General features: G+C 42.3%; 1 protein-coding gene and 1 long non-coding RNA gene across 5 annotated transcripts in view; one reads left to right on the forward strand and one right to left on the reverse strand.

The window, feature by feature from the left end:
* Window positions 1–22,903, reverse strand: part of xrcc3 (X-ray repair complementing defective repair in Chinese hamster cells 3) — a 35,730-nt gene extending 12,827 nt beyond the window's left edge. Inside the window, exons 1-5 of one of the 4 annotated variants that reach the window (XM_055640614.1) lie at window positions 10,611–10,746; window positions 8,648–8,758; window positions 7,906–8,118; window positions 4,490–4,644; window positions 1,753–1,965 (exon numbers count right to left, since the gene is read on the reverse strand). In XM_055640614.1, coding sequence (XP_055496589.1) covers window positions 1,753–1,965; window positions 4,490–4,644; window positions 7,906–8,110 — 573 coding nt within the window. In that variant the 5' untranslated portion in view covers window positions 8,111–8,118; window positions 8,648–8,758; window positions 10,611–10,746. Of the gene's footprint in view, window positions 1–1,752; window positions 1,966–4,489; window positions 4,645–7,905; window positions 8,119–8,647; window positions 8,759–10,610; window positions 10,749–22,320 lie in introns of those variants that run through there. The other 3 variants (XM_055640612.1, XM_055640613.1, XM_055640615.1) reach the window with 3 other exon arrangements.
* LOC129700272 (uncharacterized) lies at window positions 22,355–23,324 on the forward strand. Its single transcript, XR_008724025.1, has 2 exons — window positions 22,355–22,438; window positions 22,572–23,324. It is a non-coding gene; the product is annotated as an uncharacterized LOC129700272 (long non-coding RNA).
* The last annotated feature ends 1,512 nt before the right edge of the window (window positions 23,325–24,836 follow it).

Raw genomic sequence — 24,836 nt, forward strand, 5'->3', positions numbered from 1 at the left:
AAAAAAGATGAAAATGTCTAAAATTGATTGTCCACCCTCTCCCCATAGTCTCTCACCTGTTTTTAGCAGAATTTCTGGCAGTTTCCAAGTTGCCAGCCTGCCAGGCTTGAGTTACTGAACTGCCAGGCCTGAGTGACTGAGCTGCCAGCCCAAGAATCAATTCAGCCCACAATGTCCATACTAGCCCTCTGGAAAGCTGTCCCTTCGGCCCACAACACCCATGCTAGCACTCCAGAAAGTCCCCCACAATGGCCAGCAATCTTGGAATTGGTGGAGAGGTGGAATATTGTGTTGGGGGACCAGCCCTCCCATGTAACACTTAGTCTAGTGTTATTTTAGAACAATGAATTCAGGTTTTAGGTTCTCCTGGAAGAAATAGTCTTTCCACAATCCCCTCCCTCACACTCCCTCAACTTAGTCGAGACCCTTCGGAATCCTGCATGTTTCAATCATCATACACCCTTCAACTCCATCAGATACAAGTTTTGGCTGTCCAACCTTTCCTCATAAGTTTTATCACGATTCAGAAGGCCACTATTTGGCCCATAGGATCCACATCACTCCAGAGGAACATTTTCTTTCTATTTCCTCACATTTCTACAAATTAGACTCTTACATGTATTCAGTGACTCCCCTTAGATTTATTTTGCCATTAACAGGCATCAAGGAATAATTTATGATAGGCATTTAAGTTATCTGCACATCTGTGGGATGAGCTAGATGATGGTGCCAGAGTGTGGTGACTCTGGCATGCTCTTCCCAGAGATAGTGTTATCATCCAATACAACTACTCTACTTCTTTTAAATCTTTTTTCTACCTGCAAGTATAGCACAATTTCTAAATGTTTTGATATTAACTATAATCTGCACTCTGTATCCTTCCCCTCAGCCCCATCTATTCCACGAGTTTGATTTGATTGTATTTATGTATGGTATTATCTGATCTGGTTGGATAGCTTACAAAACAAAGCTTTTCACTGTACCTTGGTACATGTGACAATAATAATCCTAAATCTATGGAAAGAAACCCACATGGTCCAGAACAGAACATACAATCTCTGCCCAGATCCTATCGTAGGCCAGGATTGCATGCAGGTCTCTGGAACTGAGATGTAGAAGTACTCAATATTGTGTCGCTATTCCATGTATTAGTCTAGCAGGCCTTCTCTGAGCTGCTTCTATTTCATTAATATCTTACCTTAATAAGGTGATTATCAAAATCCTCCAGAAATGGTCTCACCAGTGCAATAAATGAAACAAAACTACCTACTTTTCAATTCCCAACATAATAAACAACAAAATAAAGTTACATAAGGGAACCAGCAGAGAAGCAGGCCATTTAGTCCAATCAGAGGTAGGCATTAAAATAGATATCATAGATAGTGAAGATGGTAATTAAGAATTACAGTGGGATTGTGGTCAGTTGGCAAGTGTAGTTTAATTAATATGGGTGATCTTGTAGAGGTGCATAAAATTATGAGGGGAATTAGACAGGGTGAATAGGAAATATTTTTTCTTCCAGAGTAAAGGAAATCAAGAACTTGAGGGCATAGGTTTAAGATGAGAGGTGACATTTTCAAACAGCAATAAACGTCAGAATAGTGTATGCTTTGGACGAGAATGTAGAAATGATGGTAAACCCAGGTATACATTGCTTTTGTCCTCGGTTGAAGACTTAAGATGCAAGTAAAAATGATAATGTATTGCTAAATGCTAAATAAGAACAATACACTGTTAATTGGAAAGCCATACCTGATTGACACAGATGATGGGGCTACAAAACCTATGGCTGAGGTGGTGAAGCATAGTTCCAAACTTCTGAAGACATTTGGCTTTCACAATAGAATCAGCGGCCCCAAATTCGCATCTGACTAAAGCTGCAATCGAATCTATCACTACCAGACGTATCAAGCCACGTGATAGTAATATTGGTATTCTTTTACTAAGACAGTGATTGAAGGATTCCTATCAAATCAAATTGACAAAACAGATGCAGTCATTTAATTATTTCCAAATCAATGTTTAAATAAGAGTATTAATATTTAATGTACATAAAAATGTAATCTTTTAGCAGATAAAATAGTACTTATTTTTAATCAAGAGACTCCCTACAAGGTACCAGTTCTTTACACTACCATCAACCTTGACTGCTCTAATACAAACTAATCAACATTTTGATAAATAAATGTTATCTAATGATAAAAAAATATTCTGAGACATCAGTTATAATCTAAGGGCCAAACTGTTCTAGCCAGTGGTCAACACCCTGCGTTTATCTCTAACTTACAAGCTGAGTAAAGATAGGGTGTCCCACAACATACAACCATTCTATGTAATACATATAAGAATAGTTCAAGTTCAAGTTTATTGTCATGTGTCCCTGATAGGACAATGAAACTCTTGCTTTGCTTCAGCACACAGAACATAATAGGCATTGACTACAAAACACATGAATAAATAAACCGATAAAGTGCAAAATGACAGATAATTGGTTATTAATGTTCAGAGTTTTGTCTGAGCCAGGTTTAATAGCCTGATGGCTGTGGGGAGTAGCTATTCCTGAACCTGGTTGTTGTAGTCTTCAGGCTCCTGTACCTTCTACCTGAAGGTAGCAGGGAGATGAGTGTGTGGCCAGGATGGTGTGGGTCTTTGATGATACTGCCAGCCTTTTTGAGGCAGCGACTGCGATAAATCCCCTCGATGGAAGGAAGGTCAGAACCCATGATGGACTGGGCAGTGTTTACTACTTTTTGTAGTCTCTTCCTCTCCAGGGCACTCAAGTTGCTGAACCAAGCCACGAGGCAACCGGTCAGCATGCTCTCTACTGTGCACCTGTACAAGTTAGAGAGAGTCCTCCTTGACAAACCGACTCTCCGTAATCTTCTCAGGAAGTAGAGGCGCTGATGTGCTTTCTTGATAATTGCAACAGTGTATCGGACCAGGAAAGATCTCCAGAGATGTGCACGCCCAGGAATTTGAAGCTCTTGACCCTTTCAACCATTGACCCGTTGATATAAACGGGACTGTGGGTCCCCATCCTACTCCTTCCAAAGTCCACAATCAGTTCCTTGGTTTTGCTGGTGTTGAGGGCCAGGTTATTGTGCTGGCACCATATGGACAGTCGCTTGATCTCTCTTCTATACTCTGATTCATCCCCATCAGTGATACGTCCCACGACAGTGGTGTCGTCAGCGAACTTGATGATGGAGTTCGCACTATGACCGGCTACGCAGTCATGAGTATAGAGGGAGTACAGCAGGGGGCTGAGCACGCAGCCTTGAGGTGCTCCCGTGCTGATTGTTATTGAGTCTGACACATTTCCACCGATACGAGCAGACTGTGGTCTGTGTATGAGGAAGTCGAGGATCCAATTGCAGAGGGATGCGCAGAGACCCAGTTCTGCGAGTTTGGTAACCAGGTTGGAGGGGATGATAGTATTAAATGCCGAGCTGTAATCAATGAATAACAGCCTGACATATGAGTTTTTGTTGAGAATAAGACCATCCTTGGGTAATGAGAGTAAAAAAAACAAGCCACATAACCTGGTTCATCCCTGTCAAAGTTGTCAAACCTCTAATGAAGCACCCAGCATAGTCAGAGATATCAGAATGTGGATGCCAAGGGGTTCAGGACTTCATGAATGTACAGATATCCTGAACTTGCTGTTACTGTATTTATGCAGACTTACCAGCACTTCTCAATAAGTCCACGTATATTTCTAGAAGATGCAAGTCAGGATAAATCTAGGCAACAAAACTAATAGACCGTGGCAAGCAATTTAATATCATTGATTTTAATAGACACACATACTTAAAATAATCTTCTAGGTAAATCCGCAATCACACTGGATAAAGCATATGTACTCGTTCTAGCAGTGATAGCTCTTGTTAAGGGAAAACCCAGGATTGTAGCAGGAGCTGGATTATTCACATGCCTATACACACACACCAAGAGTTATGGTTAAGCAACATTGAATCACATCTCTCTACAAGAATTAGCAGAGGAACAGCTCAAATATTTCAGTTGAATCATCTTGAAGACCAATATAGGTGGGTTTAAATGAAATGAAAGTTTCTTAAAGTTTATAGTGAATAAACCTATCTTGATCTTGCTTTTTATCTTTCTCACACAAATTAAGTCTAAATATTTATTTTATGACGTAATTTTTCAATGTATGTACTCTTTCCCAGTACAAAATTTTAATCAGACACCTATTAATTTCTTTAGTACCAAGTACTGGCACATTTATACTTGTCCATATATTGCTATAAAATTAGGTATCTTCAAATCTTTATTTGTATCATGTTATCTCTATGTATGGAAAATTATTTTTGTATGGAAAATATAACAGTAAAATCTATTGTGTAAGAAAGAACTGCAGATACTCGTTTAAATCGGTGGAAACAAAATGCTGGAGTAACTCAGAGGCAGCATCTCTGGAGAGAAGGAATGGGCGACGTTTCGGGTCGGGGCCCTTCTTCAGACTTACCACATCAGCAACATGTTCAATAAAGATGTTGTTACCAAACTTAATATTGTTTACAACGTCAGCAGGTACATCAGCTCTTAACATGGGCTGAAAGGCAATCAATTGCTGCAAACGTTTATTTGGAAAAGCATCCTCTGTACAAATATACACAGCTCCTAGGATAAGAGATTCAAAAATTCACAAGTGTTTGTGGGGAAATGTAATGAAATGCAAATACTGACAAAACAAACATTAGCTTTATATTTAGACATGGGAATGCAGAATATATAATGTTTAATGATATCAATCGATTTAAAAAAGTGCAGTAACACATTCATTTTGCATACCTGAACTCTATAACGCTCTCAAAACCTTTGTACAGGTGCACAACCTTTTATCCAAAAGCCTTGAGACCAGACACTTTTCGTAATTCAGAATTTTTCGGCTTTTGGAATGGAAGATTTTTAGGGTAGATTTTAACGGCTGGCGCAGTGGTAGAGTGCTCGGCTCATATCCGCAAGGTCGTGAGTTTGCGCCTCGATCCTGGCAGTTACTCGATCGCGAGTTTGAGTCTTCAATGTAGTTTTTTCTTGCAGAATAGGAGAGAATAGGGAGGGTTAGGCTGGGATCATTCTCTGTGAGATGATCTTAGTGCGGGAGACAAGTGTAGGAGAGGTGTACTGACTGTGTGGGCAGAACTTTGGAAGTGTTTGCCCACCATTCTCAAAAGCCGCTGTGTCTCCCTGTCCCTCCAACTCCAGAGGAATCCGCCCCCCGATGGGCCGCTACGGCGACAAGTGGCAGTTCGCCCACAGCCCGAGCTGCGCCCCCTCATCCGCAACCCGGGTTCCTCTGGAGTTGGAATGGGGCTCGGCTGCTGCTGGCTGTGGGTCTCTGGGATCTCCGTGCTTGCAGTGGTCCTGCGGGCCAGTGTCCCGTTGGTCCTGACGTCTCCGGTGACTGGCACTGACCTGCTGGCAACTCCGACGTGAAGACAGTGCAAAGCCCCCGCGCCGGTGCAATGGGCGGAGAGCTGGAGAGGAGAGGGAAGGGGTCACACACATGGCCGGGAAGCAGAGGGGTGTAGGTGGGGTGAAACTAAAAGGAGCGACAATCTGCTGCTGCCTGCCCGCTGAGTTAAAAAGTTCCCACGCAAGACTCACGATACACTGTGTATCGTGAGTCTACCGTGGGAACTTTTTAACTCAGCGGGCAGGCAGCAGCAGATTGTCAATTATTAACCCTCCCGCGCAATATACCCTCACCTTCTCTTTTATGAATGGGGATTTAGTTCCCCTTTCTTCGAGGACCGACCGGAGGTTCCGCTGTCACCTCTGCGGGCCGCCCTCGGTGAACGTCTTCAAGGACCTTTCTTCAAGGACCGAAAAAATGTCCGCTATTCGGAGCTTTTCGTTATTTGGAACTTCGGATAAAAGGTTGTGCACCTGTACTTGTAATTGTTTAAATGTATTCTGCACTCTAATACTGAACCCTTCAGAGTTCTACAAGATTCCATAAGTATGTCATGAGAGTTATGTCAAGAGGGTAACTAATAGGGAAAGAATAAGTCCCCTTAAGGCTTGTTGTAGTCATCTACTGTATATGCGGAGCCACAGGAAATGGGTAAGATCGTAACATTAATATTTCTTAACAGAAATTTACCGTAGAGAAGTTCATAGGAATTAAGCAACTAAGGGAAATAAGGGAAATGAACAATAATGTATTGGAACACATCTACATCACAAAAGAGATGGCCCATGTTGGCAGTGTTAAATTCCAAAGGCTTGATAAAGTCAATCCACGGGAGGCTAGGGAAAAATTTGCAGTGGAACTGGGAGAGATATTTGCTTCACAGATGATGTACCAGAAAGTCAAGAAAGTAGCTTTTTTGAGCCTTTATTTAAGAAGGGTTACAAGCCAGGGAGTTACTGGCAATAGTTCCCAGAAAGTGGTGACGCACGTAGACAGTGTGGTAAAGAAAGCATTTGGCATGCTTCCCTTCATCAGTCATTGAGTATTGGAGTTAGGATATCATTTTACAACTGTCGTTCGTGTGACCACACAAGCATTACCAGTTTTGATCACCCAGCTACAGGAAGATTGTCATTAAGTAGGAATGCATGCAAAAATGATTCAAGAGGATTTTACCAGTAGTGGAGGGTGAGAAGCTGGATAGGGTGTATATTTTTTTCCATTCAACATTGGAAGCTGAGGGATGACATAGAAGTTTATAAAATCACGAGGGGTGTAGATAAGGTGGATAGTCACAGTCTATCTGGGGCTTGAGGGTCTAGAACTAGAGGACATAGATTTAAGGCGAGAGAAAAAAGACTTAAGGGGATCTGAGGGGCAAGTTTTTCACACAGTGATGGAAGTGAGAGAGATGTAGGGACAGGTGTTGCGTCTCCTGTGGTTGCAGAGGAAAGTGCCTAGGGAGGGTGTGGGTTGAGTGGGAAAGGATGAGCAAACCAAGGATTTCCGTTGGGAATGGTCTCTCTGGAAAGTGGAAAAAGGCGAGGAACAGATGTGACTGGTAGTGGGATCACATTGAACGTGGCAGATATGTTAGGAGTAGATGCGCTGGATGCGGAGGCTAATGGGGTGAAAGGTGCGGGCCAGGGGAACTCTAGCCTTGTTTTGGCCGGAGGAAGGGGAGCGAGAGCGGAAATACAGCATAGTGGTTTAAAAGATATTTGGACAGGATGATAGAAAAAGTCTAGAGGGATAAGGGCAAAATGAAGGAAAATTGACTAGCTCAGGTAGACATGTTGGTTTGCTTGATTGAGTTGGGTGGAAGATTCTGTTTCCATACTCGTTAATTCTATGAATCCAAGGTGCCTTACACTTTACTTTGAGTGCATTCATTGAAAAATTCTGCACCAAGTTCAAGGAGCTGGAAAGACCATCTCTTCCTCACTTTGCATGGAAGACATGATTTGTTTTTAATTAGCTTGTTAATTTACGTTTTTCCTTTTAGTGTATCTGGAAACATTTTAGGTATTTATGATTAAGTTTGATGTTTGTGTTGCAACTTTAAATACGTTTTTGAAAAGTGTTTTCGCCTTGACTGTTCTGGCAAGTTTAGGGGCCTGATTTAGCAAACAAATATAAAACATTATTTTTTCATGTGATACTCTTAATGCGAAGACAATATTTGTTGCTGGTCACAAAATCTTCCCTCATCGATAATAATGCATTTTCTTTACAACAATGCCTTTGAATTAAATCTGCACTATTATTAACAGATGTATTAAGCAACTTTTTTTTTAAATCCTGGAAACATTCAGTTCAAACTCCTTTTATAACAATTATATGGAACAAATTTCTTGTATCCTGACACACATTTTCCTTTTCAATCTTTTACATTCCAGTGAAAATAAATGCATCTCCTTTTGCTATATTTAACTCGTTGTTTCAGAATGTGATATAAAGTTTACCTGATTCCTGTCCACCATATCTGCATGGGAACTGTACAGACAGACAGAGCTGCATGCAGATTTGAGTCTTCCCTGCTGAACTCTCTCCAACAATTTCTGTAATTCCCATTAATGGAATTCCACCTCTCAGTAGCAAGTCCAATATTGGGCAACCCATGCTAAGTCTTTGATTCTGGGTTGGAAAAGGACATTGTCCATTGTACATCTGGAGGGCTGAAGAATGAACAGCTGTATTATTACATACTTCCTTGTTATTTATATTTCCCTTCATTTAGTTTCTAGCCATGAGAATATCCAGAAAAGCAAATAATCCGTGTATTGGTTAGGTTTGGAAGATTGAATCAACTCATTAGGTAAGATTTCTTCACTTCTGCCTTCCAATTCCCCACTTACAGAAGAATGAACAAACTCAAGAGAAATAAATGCTTGTGGAAGATCCACATCTAAACCGCATGCATGAATGTTTCAATATGCAATGAACTTTTGGTATTAGATAAGTAATCCAGGTTACTGAACCTATTGCATACCTCCATCAGTTTGCTACTTCTGGAGTACGGGTTAAGTTCTTCTCCCTAGTCCAGAGACACTTACCAAAGTCTATCATGGTTAATGTTTAAGAAGGAACTGCACATGCTGGAAAATCAAAGGTAGACAAAAATGCTGGAGAAACTCAGCGGGTGAGGCAGCATCTATGAAGCAAAGGAAACAGGAGAGGAGGAGAACTTCTTCAAAGTAGGCATACCTTGAGGAGATTTTGCAGTGGAGTAGACAAAATGTTTAAGAAAGAACTGCAGATGCTGGAAAATCGAAGGTAGTCAAAAATGCTGGAGAAACTCAGCGGGTGAGACAGCATCTATGGAGCAAAGGAAATAGGAGAGGAGTTCTTCAAAGTAGGCATACCTTGAGGAGATTTCACAGTGGAATAGACAAAATGTTTAAGAAGGTCTATCATGGAGTACTTAATTATTCCAGTTTACATTTATTGTTACTTTGCTAACCCTCAATACTGGAAAAAGTTACTGAATGTACCTTATCCAGGGAATCTTTCACAAATTTACCACTGTTACAAAACAAATGTTAATGTTTTATTCAACATGGTTGTTCCATCCATCATTTCTTTCCATTTTCCTATCTCAGCCTTGAAGGTGGAAACTTCCAATGTATTGTAATTTGCATGTTTTCCTTGCAAATGGTTGAGTTTTCAAATTCCCTGATTTACTTCTCCATTTTATAGACATAAATCAGTAGATTATTGGCCCCTGTAAATTGACTAGTTTAAATTGGCCGCAGAATCGGGGAGGGGTGTGTGTAGAATAGGCTGCAGGGTGCTTTGTGAGCTGGCATTAACTGGATGGGCTGAATGCAGTTAAATATAAAATTAATATAATTTCCCAGTGAACATTGCAGAGGTCTACTAAACTACAAGAGAAGACATTGTTGAGCCCAACCAATTATTTCTTGACAGCCATGTGGTGGTTCATAGAAGACAATCAAAACAGTAGTTGATGAAATCACGTTTTGCTTGGGCACCAGGATTCCTTATAGCTCTCAGTTTATGCAACTGCTTACTGACATACCGAGCAGACTGGATTCAAACTTTATATGCGGTTGACAAACACCCTAAATAGTGTATTTTGGAGACAAGCCTTCCCTCATTTTTTCTTTACTTTTCATTTAACAATCTATTTCTATTTACAAATACTATTGAAGTCTCGTGACCACCGGGTGGCGCCTGCAATGGCTGCCTCGCCAACAGTCTGTCCTTTCCTTCTTTGTGTTTAATAGTAGTATGTGTTCAATGTAAGTTTTTAGTGTTCTTTAGCTTGTTTTATGTGGGGGGGGTGGGGGTTGGGGAAACTTTTTCTAATCTCTTACCACGACGGAGATGCAATCTTTTCCGTATCAAAGCTCCGTCCGCACTACGTCCTAACATTGAGGAACTAGCGGCCTTTACTGGAGACCGATTTTGAGAGCTCCACCACAGGTGCCTACGGGACTTTTAAACATCGCGGAGCCCGCAATCCCTTTGCTAGGGATCGACCTCGGAACTCCAACCATGGGTGCTTGCAGACTTAACATCACGGAGCCCGCGGTCTCTGGTCAGAGACCGACTTTGGGAACTCCACGCCGCGGAAGTTTTGATCGCAACGACGAGGGGGTTTCGATTGCCCTGACACGGGAGCTTCGACCGCCGGCTGCGGGAGCTTCAATCGCCCTCGACAGATGGTTCGACTGCTCCGACCGCGGAAGAATAAAGAGGAAGAAGATTGGACTTTTTTACCAGTGAGTGCTGTGCTGGATGTTTATGTTAATTTTTATGTAGTTGCGTGTTGTTGCTTTTTTTTCGTATGGCTGTATGGTCATTTACATATAAATGTACCTGAATTGGTACATGTGAAAAGCCCTTTGAAACCTAGTACCTTTAAAGTCTTAAATCTCCTTAAATTACATAAAGATAAACACCTCACACCAAGCTCTAGAATAGCTCTTGCCATTCCTTGTATAAGGGAACATTTATGAAATGCTATCTGAACTTTAAAACAGTGCTGTTTAGCAGTTTTAAACAAGCTACATGGTTCAAGATAAAAAAATAATGACTGAAAATGTTGATATTTTAAATGCATATCATATGTTCATCTTGAAAATGTCAGTGATATTTGATCTCAGTCCTATAAAGATTTATTACTATTTATTTTGTCACCCACCTGTTACCACTGGATCACTCTTTGTTGCCACAGCAACAGTTTTATGCAAATACTGCACATCACGATTGGACAGTTTAGTAAGTCGCTGCAGATCCGGTCCCGATAAGCTCAAGATCTCTTTCATTGATTGGATGTTTGCTGTAGGAAAAAAGATAGGTCTTTACAAAAAGCATTGCAACTCACATGACTATAATGATCTGGTTTAAAAGCAAAGGTAATCTACAGTACATCACATGAAGGGGGCATGCTCCTTGTCATCCCTACCATAATTTTCTGTAATGCCAACCCTTGATAACAATTTCTTATGTAGTTTGGTTTATTTAATTACTTTCTTTTACATTACAGCCAAAAGAGAGGGGGGAGGTATTGAACAATTTCTCTTCTTCGGTATTCACCAAGGAGAAGGATATTGAATTATGTGAGGTAAGGGAAACAAGTAGGGTAGCTATGAGAACAGAGGATCAAAGAAGAGGAAGTACTGACACTTTTGAAAAATATAAAAGTGGATAAGTCTCCAGGTCCTGACAGGATATTCCCTAGGACATTGAGGGAAGTTCGTGTAGTTAGCAGGGGCTTGACAGAAATATTTCAAATTTTTCAAATTCCCTGATTTGGCTTCTCCATGTTATTATTATTTAAAAGGGTAGACCTAGCATTGGCCCCTGTTGGTTTGACGTCAGTTTAAATTGAAAAGGATACTTAGAGATAATATATATAATCATCTGGATAAACAGGGTCTGATTAGGAACAGTCAACGTGGATTTGTGCCTGGAAGGTCATGTTTGACAAATCGTCTTGAATTTTTTGAAGAGGTTACTAGCAAAATTGATTAGGGTAAAGCAGTGGATGTTATCTATACGCACTTCAGTAAGGCCTTTGACAAGGTTCCACATGGAAGGTTGGTTAAGAAGGTTCAACTGTTGGGTATAAATGCAGGAATAGCAAGATGGATTCAACATTGTTGAGCCCAGACCAATTATAACTGTTTTGTCAGGGGGAGATATTGTGACAATTTCTCTTCTTCGGTATTCACCAAGGAGAAGGATATTGAATTATGTGAGGTAAGGGAAACAAGTAGGGTAGCTATGAGAACCAAGAGGATCTCCTTTGAAGAGGAATAGCTGACACTTTTGAAAAATAAAAAATAAATAATAAGTGTCTGGGGGGGGGTGACAGGATATTCCCCGAGGTACGTTGTTTAGTAGAGTTAGCCGGTAAGAATAGCTGCTGGTTATGCAACAGAAATACCTCAAGCGCCTCATTAGGAGGGAAACGTCCATGGGTGGGGTGAGAGGAGTCCTTGGCGTGCTGCGCGCCCTCCGCAGACAGCGCTTGCTTTGGACAAACTCAAAGGGGAGCGTGGAACCGGTGAACGTTGGGCAATTTTCATTGTCTGCAATGCCTTCCGGTTGACGTCGGTGGTTGGCATACCATACTGTGATGCAGTTGGTAAGGATGCTCTCGATGGTAATGGTAGAAGTTCACCAGGATCTGGAGACAGATGGACCTTCTTCATTAGGAACAGAGACGCTGATGTGGCCTTTTGATCTGGGAGGTCATGTTTGACTAATCGTCTTGAATTTTTTGAAGAGGTTACTAGGGAAATTGACGAGGGTAAAGCTGTGGATGTTGTCTATATGGACTTCAGTAAGGCCTTTGACAAGGTTCCTCATGGAAGGTTGGTTAAGAAGGTTCAATTGTTGGGTATTAATAGTGGAGTAGCAAGATGGATTCAACAGTGGCTGAATGGGAGAAGACCAGAGGGTAATGGTGGATGGCTGTTTATCGGGTTGGAGGCAGGTGACTAGTGGGGTGCCTCAGGGATCTGTGTTGGGTCCTTTGTTGTTTGTCATGTACATCAATGATCTGGATGAAGGTGTGGTAAATTGGATTAGCAAGTATGCAGATGATACCAAGATAGGGGGTGTTGTGGATAATTAAGTAGATTTCCAAAGTCTATAGAGAGATTTAGGCCATTTGGAAGAGTGGGCTGAAAGATGGCAGATGGAGTTTAATGCTGATAAGAGTGAGGTGCTACATCTTGGCAGGACAAATCAAAATAGGACGTACATGGTAAATGGTAGTGAATTGAGAAATGCAGTTGAACAGAGGGATCTAGGAATAACCGTGCATAGTTCCCTGAAGGTGGAATCTCATGTAGATAGGGTGATAAAGAAAGCTTTTGATGTGCTGGCCTTTATAAATCAGAGCATTGAGTATAGAAGTTGGGATGTAATGTTAAAATTGTACAAGGCATTGGTGAGACCAATTCTGGAGTATGGTGTACAATTTTGGTCGCCCAATTATAGGAAGGATGTCAACAAAATAGAGAGAGTACAGAGGAGATTTACTAGAATGTTGCCTGGGTTTCAACACCTAAGTTACAGAGATAGGTTGAATAAGTTAGGTCTTTATTCTCTGGAGCGCAGAAGGTTAAGTGGGGACATGATAGAGGTCTTTAATATGATGAGAGGGATAGACAGAGTTGACGTGGATAAGCTTTTTCTATTGAGAGTAGGGAAGATTAAAACAAGAGGACATGATTTGAGAATTAAGGGACTAAAGTTTAGGGGTAACATGAGGGGGAACTTCTTTACTCAGAGAGTGGTAGCTGTGTGGAATGAGCTTCCAGTGGAAGTGGTGGAGGCAGGTTCGATTTTATCATTTAAAAATAGATTGAATAGGTATATGGACGAGAAAGGAATGGAGGGTTATGGTCTGAGTGCAGGTAGATGGGACTAGGTGAGAGTAAGTGTTTGGCACGGACTAGAAGGGCCGAGATGGCCTGTTTCCGTGCTGTAATTGTTATGTGGTTATAATTCCACAAGAGGGAGTTTTCATTCCGTAGGTTTCCCGGAGGTTTTTGTCAGTCTCCCTACTTGCTTCCACTACCTGCAACCTCCGGCAACCACCTGCAACCTCCGGGAACCGCACGGAAACCTTGGGTGGGGCGCAAAGTCTCCAGAGGTTTCCGTTCAGGTTTCCTAAGTGGGACAGGGGCATAACATCATTAATCAAATAGGCTACAAAGGAAATACACTTATATATTAAAAAATGCATGTTTGTTGAAAATGTATATTCTGAGATGATGTGCTTTTCATAAATTCAAAACTTTAAAGGCTTGTTGAATTTCTAAATGAATTCTTATCCATGAATCCAGCACATGGCCTGTTCTTTTGAAGAGCAGTATTCAGCACCCTAATATTAAAGATAATTTTGGGCACATGATTAAAAAGATAGGTAAGTGCAGGCCATTTCTAATCCCAGCGATATAAAATAACTATTTAGACTAATCATTTCCCCAGCTCCTGACCTGTAGCCCCTGGGTTTTAGCATATGACGTGCTGATTTGTCAAGGATGAAATAGTTTGGCCCTGACAGAGACTTTTCATCTTCTTTAGTCACAGGTGAGATACAGGAGACTGGAGAAAAAAACGTATGTTGTTTCTTTATTTGAGAAGAACAGCAGAGATAAGACAGGTAATTTACAGGCCAATTACTCTTGTCAGGGGTGGGGAAATTACTGGAGAAAATCCCGAAGGATAAGATTTGTGTATATTTGTAAAGGGATAATTAGCATGGCTTTGTACTGAAGAAATCCTATTCTAATCCTAATTTGAATGACTCTTTTTGTGGAGAAACAATAAAGAAAGATAAAACGTGGCAAACATTATCTATATGGAAGGTACACAAAAAAGCTGGAGAAACTCAGCGGGTGCAGCAGCATCTATGGAGCGAAGGAAATAGGTAACGTTTCGGGCCGAAACCCTTCTTCAGATTTTTCCACTGCATTATCTATATGGACTTTAGTAAGGCATTTGACAAGATCCTAAATGTTGGCTAGCCCAGAAAGTAAAGGCACATGGGATCCAATGCAAGCTGGGTAACAGGGTCCAAATCAGGTTGGTGATAGGAGGCTGAGGGTAGTGTTATTGTGATGGAGGTTTATGATCTGTGGTGTACTGCAGAACATGGTGCTGGATCCCTTGTGTTTGTGATGATTGTTATGAACTTTGAATGCAAGAGTTCCATTAATGGAACGTTTCTCATGACAAAAAAGATGTCAGTGTTGTGGATGGTGAGGAAGTTTGTACAAGGCTACAGTAGGATATGGATCATATACATGGTTGATAATTGACATTAATGGCAGAGTGATGTAACATTGATGAAGAGAGTGTAGGTTTTAATCCATAATTCGGTAAAAATGGCAACATTGATGAAAGTGTGGTGAAGGCATTTGGCATGCTTGCCTTCATAGGTCACGGCAAACAACACAAAAGTTGCAAATTATGTTGCAACTTTACAGACCACGCTTGAAACAGTTGTGTGCAGTTCTGTAAACATTGGGAATGAGGCGGTTGCGCTAGAGAGTGTGTGCAGAAGAGATTTGCCTGGCTGTTGCCTGCATTGGAGGCCTTTAGTTCTGGAGAGAGATTGGATAGACTGGTTCAAAAGAGGCTGAGTAGTTGGGGGAAAAAAAACTTTAACAAAAAATAGACAGAGTGGTTGATATCTGAATAGAGGAGGTGGCGGCAGATACAGGCACATAAGAATATAGAAACAAAGAATTGCAGAAGATAGACATAAACATCTGGAGTAACTCAGTGGGTCAAACAGTATCTCTGGAGAAAAGGAATAGGTGACGTTTCGCATCGAGATCCTTCTTCAGACTTCCTGCAGTTCCTTCTAGCAGTCTGAAGAAAGGTCTCGACTCGAAACGTCACATATTAGAAACATAGAAAATAGGTGCAGGAGTAGGCCATTCGGCCCTTCGAGCCTGCACCGCCATTCAATATGATCATGGCTGATCATCCAACTCAGTATCCTGTACCTGCCTTCTCTCCATACCCCCTGATCCCTTTAGCCACAAGGGCCACATCTAACTCCCTCTTAAATATAGCCAAAGAACTGGCCTCAACTACCTTCTGTGGCAGAGAATTCCACAGATTCCCCACTCTCTGTGTGAAAAATGTTTTTCTCATCTCAGTCCTAAAATACTTCCCCATTATCCTTGAACTGTGACCCCTTGTTCTGGACTTCCCCAACATCGGGAACAATCTTCCCTATTCCTTTTCTGCAGAGATGCTGTCTAACCCGCTGAGTTACTCCAGCTTTTTGTGTCTTTCTTAGGTTTAAACCAGCATCTGCAGTTCCTTCCTACACAAAGAATTTCAGATACTGGTTAATAAACAATAGGGCACAAAGTGCTGGAGTAACTCAGTGGGCCAGACAGCATCTCTGGAGATGGTGGATAGGTGACATTTTGGGTCAAGACCCGAAATAATATAGATTTAATGTCAGCAAATAGGGTTAGTGTGGATGGACAAAGTGGGTCAGCACAGATGTGGTGAGCCAAATGGTCTGTTATTCGCACTTAGAGATTAATGTACAGCAAAGTACCATGGTGGTGTATGCCTCTGATTGTGCTTTTCGTGGGGCAAATTCCAGATTTTATTAAGGGAAAAAAAACAAACTCTTTTCCTTTTACCTCAAATTCTTGTACCCTAATTTTCTCAGCAAAATGCTTTTTTTCTGTTCTATTCATATGGACGTCATAACATTATATATCTTGTCTAAACTTCTCCTTCAATCTTCCTTCTTTCAAAAATCTTAATACATACCAACTTCAAATACTCAGTGGGTCAGGCAAAATCTGTGAAATCCAAAACAGTGTTTCAAATTGAAGATCCTTCAGTCTTTGAAGAATCTTTAATTCAAAACATTAACCCTGTTTCTCTTATCAATGGCACCTATTGAGTGTTGTCAATATTTTCTGTTTTTTTTTCAGATTTCCTGCATCTCCTTTGATTTACAAAATGTTTAATTGTGCGTCCTTATCATATCAATCTACTCAATGTTACAGATTGAAACACCGTTCGGTATTAGACATGGTCTACATCAGTGCTAGTTTGGGTTTGCACTTCAATTTGCTCAATTTAAGCTTCAGCAGAAGGTGCAGAAACCAGCATCTGCAGAAACCTGAAAGTGTACACCACCAGACTCAGGAACAGCTTCTTCCCCTGTTATCAGGCTTCTGAATGGTCCTTCCATAAGTTAGGGTACTGTCCAATTCAGCACAACCTCATTGTAAACATTGGACTTTTGTCTATGAAATTGATGCACTACAATACTGAGAACTATATTCTACACTCTGTATCTACCCTTTTGTTCTATCTACAGTTCTTGAGTTTGAGCTGATTGAGCTGATTGTGTCTATATATGACATATCTGTTTGGTTTGGATAGCATGCAATACAATGCTTTCATGGTACCTCAGTAAGACAATAATAAATCTAAACCTGTGAAAATACATGGTGCAATACTAGGCACAAGTGACAATACAAGGTACAATGCTCAGTACAAGGGACAATCGAGAGGCAAGAGTGTTTTATTATCATGTGTCCCGAAATGGAGCAAAGACAAAAGCAATGTCCCCAAGTCTATGTAGTTTGGAGCTTATTTGGAGGCTGTAGTGCAGGGGTAGGCAACCTGCTGGGGAAACACAGCGGGTGAGACATGAAAGGATTGCATGAGGCCATCTCACCCGCTGAGTTTCCTCAGCATTTTTGTTTACCTTCTGTGAACACGTGATTTAATGCCTGTCATCTGGGGCGGGACCCGTGTACACATGATAGATGTGGCCCGCCATCCGCTCAGACATGCGTCCCAGCACCTATGCAGAACAAGGTTGCCAACCCCTGCTGTAGTGTATAACAGCCTGATGGTTGTAGACAATAAAACCTAAACCTGTGACAATGCATGGTACAGTATTAGTACACATGACAATAATAAACGTAAACCTCTGATAATACAAAGTACAATACTGTGACGCTACCCGGTGGTTAGGCCACTTACTATACGAAAACCCTCGGCAGTCGTGGATAGGGTCACGCGACCGGGTAATGGCGGGAAAGAGTTGTCACGAGCTATAGTTTTAGAGATACAGTGGTGTGGAAGCGGGAAGATGGGTGTGCCCTAGTATATATAATAACCCTGGATTAACCTTCCTTCATTCGCATGAGTGTCCTGCCACATCAGCAGAAGCTCAGCTTGAGCCCATGAGTCAACAGACGTGCCTCGCAGCAGCAACAATTACTTTTGTGTTAGTACCAAACGTGCTTGTATAGGGTGATTTCACGAAAGGTCACTGGAGCGTAGATCCGCACCCACGTGACCGAAAATCACAACTGGAGTACATGTTATACATCGGTACATGTTAGTGAATGGGAAAACACGCACTTTCCCACCCGTTAAAAACATGGAAAATGGCCGATATTTGAGCTGCAATTTTCTGTGCTAGTCGGGGTGACCGTGAAGCACAGCGACCTAAATTTTCAGGCAAAAAAAAAGATAGAAAGTAAGGTAATTACAAGAGGGAACTGAAGGTGGAAAAACAGCGGAAGTGCTTAGCAGACATTTGTCGTGGAGATTTAAAGATCCAAAATATCTGGAATTATCGCGTTTGCTCGCTGAATTTCATCAAAAGTAAGTTAATAATGCCTTACTTTTGATGAAATTCAGCGAACAAACGCGATAATTCCCGATATTTTGGATCTTTAAATTTCCACGGCAAATGTCTGCTAAGCACTTCCGCTGTTTTTCCACCTTCAGTTCCCTCTTGTAATTACCTTACTTTCTATCTTTTTTTTTGCCTGAAAATTTAGGTCGCTGTGCTTCACGGTCACCCCGACTAGCACAGAAAATTGCAGCTCAAATATCGGCCATTTTCCATGTTTTTAACGGGTGGGAAAGTGCGTGTTTTCCCATTCACTAACATGTACCGATGTATAACATGTACTCCAGCTGAGATTTTCGGTCACGTGGGTGCGGATCTACGCTCCAGTGACCTTTCGTGAAATCACCCTATACCTGACTTATAACGCCTGAAAAAGAAACCATTTATTCACAACGTTTGGTGTCTCTACAATACTTGGTACAATTACAAGTGACAATAATAAACCAAAGCCTGTGACAATACAAGTTACGAAGATAGACACAAAAGGTTGGAGTAACTCAGCGGGGCAGACAGCATCTCTGTTTCTTGGTTCTTAGTTCTTCAAAATATTCCAATGGAATTTATACTGGAGGTGGCAGAGGGTGAAATAAGAAGGAATGAGTGACGTTTCGGGTCAAGACCCTTGAAGAAGATATCCAGAGATCCAGCCTGTCCTGCTGAGTTACTCCAGCATTTTGTGTCCATTTTTGGTGTAAATCCATCTGCAGTTCCTTCCTACACGGTACAGTACTCAGTACGTGTGACACCAATAAACCTAAACCTGATGCATTTTAGATGTTAAGACAAAAATGCTGGAGAAACTCAGCGGGTGAGGCAGCATCTATGGAGTGAAGGAAATAGGCAATGTTTTGGGTCGAAACCCTCTTCAGAATGATGTGAGGGTGGGGGCGAGAGGAAGAAAGGAAGAAGTTGAGCCAGAGGGCTGACGGAGAGCTAAGAAGGGGAGGAAAAAGTAAGGACTACCTGAAATTAGAGAAGTCAACGTTCATACCGCAGGGGTGCAAACTGTCCAAGCGAAATATGAGGTGCTGCTCATCCAATTTACGGTGGTCCTCACTCTGGCCATGGAGGAGGCTCAGGACAGAAAGGTCAGATTCGGAATGGGAGGGGGAGTTTAAGTGCTGAGCCACCAGGAGATAAGGTTGGTTATTGCGAACCGAGCGGAGGTGTTCGGCGAAGCGATCGGCAAGCCTAAGCTTGGTCTCACCGATCTAGAGCAACTGACATCCAGAGCCGTGGATGCAATAGATGAGGTTGGGGGAGGTGCAGGTGAACCTCTGCTGCACCTGGAAGGACTGCTTGGGTCCTTGAATGGAGTCAACGGGAGAGGTAAAGCGACAAGTGTAGCATTTCTTGCGGTTGCAAGGGAAAGTGCCAGGAGAGGGGGTGATTCGAGTGGGAAGGGAAGAATTGACCAGGGAGTTACGGAGGGAGCGGTCTCTGCGGAAAGACAGGGGAGGAGATGGGAAGATGTGGTATTTGGTGAGATCACGTTGGAGGTGGCGAAAATGTCGGAGGATTATTTGTTGTACGTGACGGCTGGTAGGGTGGAAGGTGAGGACAAGGGGGACTCTGCCCTTGTTACAAGTTGGGGGTGTGGGGGAGACGGGGAGCGAGAGCAGAGTCACATGGTATAGACACTGGTGAGAACCTCATCTATGGTAGAAGATGGCAAACCCCGTTCCCTGAAGAATGAGGACATCTCCGTCGGGGCGACAGATGGCGCAATGGGCTAAGTGTTTGGCTGGCGACCTGAAGGTAGCCGGTTCGAATCCCGCTTGGAGTGCATACTGTCGTTGTTTCCTTGGGGGCAAGACACTTCACCCACCTTTGCCTGTGTGTAAATGTAATGTAATTATGTGAAGCACTTTGGGGTCAATGCAAGTTGACTAAAAATGTGCTATATAAATAAGATTATTTATTTATCTCCGATGCCCTGGTGTGGAACACCTCATCCTGGGTGCAGATGCGGTGTAGACAGAGGAATTGGGAGCAGGGTGGGAAGAAGTGTGTAGTCCAGATCAAAGATTATAGAGGAGCAAGATAGACCACTCCTCGAAAAACGCGTAGTATCACGTGTGTGATTGTCGACGCCATTTTTTGAGGCATTTTATTGGGCTTCCCCCACACTGTCATGGCGTCCTTATCTAAATGTCATCTCACTGCTCTGCTATCAAGTATTCTAATCGTAAATCTAAACGACCCGACCTGTCACTCTTTAGGTTCCCCAATAAAAAAGAAAGGTGAGAAAATAGTTTTATTATTTTCAGTCGATATTCTGTCATGAAAATGTTATTTTCTGTTCTCCCATCAACGGCCATTGGGAAACTAGGTTTGTCGGTACATTAGAAAGTTATTAGACTTATTTTTAATACACCTTTACTTACCATAATAATAAAGACAATTTTAACACTTCGGTCTGTTTTTGGTTTTGTTCTTGTAAGGGATTGGTCTCCACAATATGGCCCGCGGACACATCGGGTCCAGTGACCAGGAGATTTCTCGAGCTCCGATTCAAGTCCGAGAATGGGCGGCTGTTACCCATTATATCCCTCGAATTGTCAAGACATCACAAGCAAAGATCACAAGCCCGCCATGAAGAAGGGTGCAATCAAATATTATACAACTCTGCTCTATCATCTTTGGGTGCAATGGTGGGCCGGGGGGTTCGGTGGCGGCGGTGGCCGCAATCAAAGATACTAGTGGAGCTCTGCTCTATAATCTTTGGTCGTAATGGGACGGCTGCGCGTTATAATGTGCTATCGTTCCACTCTCCCTCCCCCTCTTCCCCCCTTCTCCCTCTCCCCTTCTCCCTCTCCCCCTTCCCTTCTCCCTCTCCCCCTTCTCCCTCCCCCTTCTCCCTCTCCCCCTTCTCCCTCCCCCCTTCTCCCTCCCCCCTTCTCCCTCTCCCCCTTCTCCCTCTCCCCCTTCTCCCTCTCTCCCTTCTCGCTCTCCCCTTTCTCCCCTCCTCTCGATCTCTCGCTCCCCTCTCTTCTCTCGATCACTCTCTCCCCCTCTCTTCTCTCGATCTCCCTCCCTTCCCTCTCTCCCTCCCTTCCATCTCTCCCTCCCTTACCTCTTCGTGAGAGTTGGCAGCTCTGCTATGCCTTGGGTCCAAAAGAGGATAGAAAGAAAATACTTAATGGTCTTTGTAAGAAGATTTTAATAAGCTCTTCTACATTTAAGGTAAATTGACATATTAGAGGCGAAAAGCATCTTCAATATACAGGTCTCTCCACACAACTGAAAACAATTGCATTTAAGTGATATATCATCCATTGTTCAGGCATGTAGCACTAGGTTACAATAAACTTCCTACATATTCCAGGAATGCATCTCATACAAATGGGAGGCTTAAATGCATTGTAAAATCATAAATCCATGTTGACTTGGACTAATCCTTTTACTGCTATCCAAATGCCCCATTATTACATCTTTAATAATTGACTCCAGCATCTTTCACACCACCAAAGTCAGGCTAACTGGTCTGTAATTCCCCGTTTTCTCTCTCGCTCCTTTCTTGAAAAGTGGGATAGCATTAGCTATCCTCCAATCCACAGGAACTGATCGTAAATCTATTGATCGTTGGAAAATGATCTTATGTATAAATATATATGTATGTGTATATATGCATGTATGTGTGTGTGTATATATGTATGTATATATATGTTTATATGTGTGTATGTATGCATATAAATGTATCCATATGTATGCGCGTATTTGTATGTGTGCATATGTATGTGTATACGTATGTATGTATGTGTATATATGTATGTGTGTATATATATGTGTGTGTAGATATATATATATATACGCATATATATATTACTATATAATTATATATATAATTGCCTTTATGGTTTATGTATATCATCTTACAAGACAAATAAATTAATAGTGATTATTTAAATCAAAGTTGCTTCTGATCCATGAGAATAAACTTAATTATCTCTAACTTGCCTCACACACACACACACACACATTCATATAAATATATAAAATATGTATACGTTAAATTTAATTTTGTGCAGTGTGTGTTAAAGCAATACAAGGGAAACTGCACAATACAATGCAAGGTAAACTACACAAAGGAGGGGGCTGTTCCCGCTACAAGATACTCGAGGATCTTTGCTTTGGATCAAGGATTATAGCGGAGCTCTATAATCTTTGCTTTGGATCACAGCGGGTGGCATACCGGAAGTCGCGTGTCGCATTGAAAAATGGCGGCCGTGACGTTCCGTCACGTACTACACGTCAGTCCATTGGATTTCGGAGGCGTGGTCTATCTTGCTCCTCTAGGATCTTTGGTCCAGGTAGCCATGGCCATGGTTTGTCTACCTTCGATTTTCCAGCATCTGCAGTTCCTTCTTAAGCATTTTAGCTGCTGCCTTGTAACTATTTCCATTCCATTCCACCTCCACTATCTCGGTCTACTTTTCTCCTCAGATTTCCAGCAATCTTTTATACAAAAGAGAGCAGCACTGACCTTTTCTAACAGCAGCCACTACTTTGGGGTTGAGGTCAAGCCGCCACCAGTCCATCCCGCGCCCGACCACCCGCGCAGGTCGCTAACGGCCGCAGCGCGCGCCGGCTCACGTGCCGAGTCACGTGCGAGCTCTCCGCCAATCCGCGGGTGGCGGCCGGGCCGAGCAAAGCAAAGATCTTATAGCGGAGCAAGATAGGCTACTCCTGCTAAATGCAATGGGCTGAAGGTACACAAAATTGCTGGAGAAACTCAGCGGGTGCAGCAGCATCTATGGAGCGAAGGAAAAAGGCGACGTTTCGGGCCGAAACACTTCTGTATGGGCTGACGTGTAGTACGCTACGGAGGGGATCCTGGGCATTTTACCCCGCCCATTTTAGTAACCAGAGCCTACCCGACCCGACTCGACTCGCAGTGTAATCAATGAACAGCTTGTGTGTGTGATATAGGGTTAGATTCATCATTCTGTCAGTTCATACTTCTTGTCAAGAATAAAATTTGACTGGTAATTGTCTTTTTTAATATATTTTAAATCATTTATTTTTAAATGGCTCACAAGCAGTGTTTGAGTTGATTTTGTAGTAACCGGAACCGACCCGACTCGCAGGGTAATTGACATTGCGGTGGAAGTTTTTCTGTGATATAGGGTTAGATTCATAATTCTGTTAGTTCATAATGCTGTTAATTCTTGTTAAAGAATAAAATGTTTATAAACACACATACATGAATGTGATATAAATGTATATAATCATATAACACACACAATTATATTTCTTCTGATCCAATGATGAACTTTATTTCAGACTAGACAAGGGACATTAAATAAGAAACATTGTAAACCTCCCCGCAACTTCACACACACTAGGCCTTATCCCCGGGCCGCGCACTCCCTCTCCCCGGGCACCACACTCCCTCTCCCCAGGCCACGCACTCCTTCTCCCCGCTGCGGAAACAAAGATCCGATCTTTGACCGGAAGCAAGATGGCGGGGGCTGGTTGCTAAAATGGGTCATATAATCACCCATGAATCCGCCCATGACCCCACACGTTTGCGTGAGAGTAACCCATCTTGCTCCGCTATAAGATCTTTGGTCATTGTTGTTCATGTGTGTGTGTGTGTAAATATTTGGTTGTCAGTAAGTGTGTTAGAGTCAGAGTTTGTGTCAGGGTATACGCGTGTGTGTGTATATAAATGTTTCTGTGTATTTGTATGAATGTGCTTGTATGAGTGTGTCAGAGAGTGTCGGATAGTGTTTGTGAGTGTCTATGAGTGTGTTTGTAGGTGCTAGTATCAGTGAGCGTGTGTGTTTGTATCAGTGTGCATGTAAATATGAATATAAGTGCGTGTGAGTATCAGTGTGTGTGTGAGTGAGTGTGTTTGAATCAGAGTCTGTGTCAGTGTGTGCACGTGAGTGTGTCAGTGAATTTGGGTGAGTAGGTGTGTAACGTGATCCTGCTCACATCCAGTTCTGGCACTGGACTGACAATCCACATCCACTCCTGAGACCGCTCACCTCATACGCGTTTCACTTTAAACATAGAAATGTAGAAAATGGCCATTCGGCCCATCGAGCCAGCACCACCATTTAATATGATCATGGCCGATCATCCAAAATCAGTAGGTAGACAAAAATGCTGGAGAAACTCAGCGGGCGAGGCAGCATCTATGGAGCAAAGAGAATTGGCAACGTTTCGGGTCGAAACCCTTCTTCAGATTGAAGATTTTCCAGCATCTGCAGTTCCTTCTTAAACATCCAATAGCACCCTATGCCTGCTTTTTCCCCATTTTTACATTTTTAGTCAGGCTATGAAGGGGCAAAAACAGGAATTTAGTAGCCGTCGAGTCAGGTGTTGAGCTGGAGTTAGCCAAGAATGCACGGAATGATTACCCCTGGTTCCATGTGTTTCTCAATAGAAATTAAATCAAGGTTAAATTATAAAATCACTCCAATTTTCCCCAGCCCCTGAAATTCTATCTTGTTCTGCCATTTGGCTCCGATCACACAAAACTTGTCCCAAATGCGAAGATAGACACAAAATGCTGCAGTAACTCAGCGGGACAGGCAGCGTCTCTGGAGAGAAGGAATGGGCGACGTTTCGGGTCGAGATCCTTCTTCAGACTGATGTCACTGGAGTGGGCAGGACAAAGATAGAATGTAGTCGGAGACAGTAAGACTGGTGGGAGAACTGGGAAGGGGATGGAGAAAGAGGGAAACCAAGGGCTATCTG

Source organism: Leucoraja erinacea, chromosome 9 (assembly GCF_028641065.1).
Source record: "Leucoraja erinacea ecotype New England chromosome 9, Leri_hhj_1, whole genome shotgun sequence".
Classification (NCBI taxonomy): domain Eukaryota; kingdom Metazoa; phylum Chordata; class Chondrichthyes; order Rajiformes; family Rajidae; genus Leucoraja; species Leucoraja erinaceus.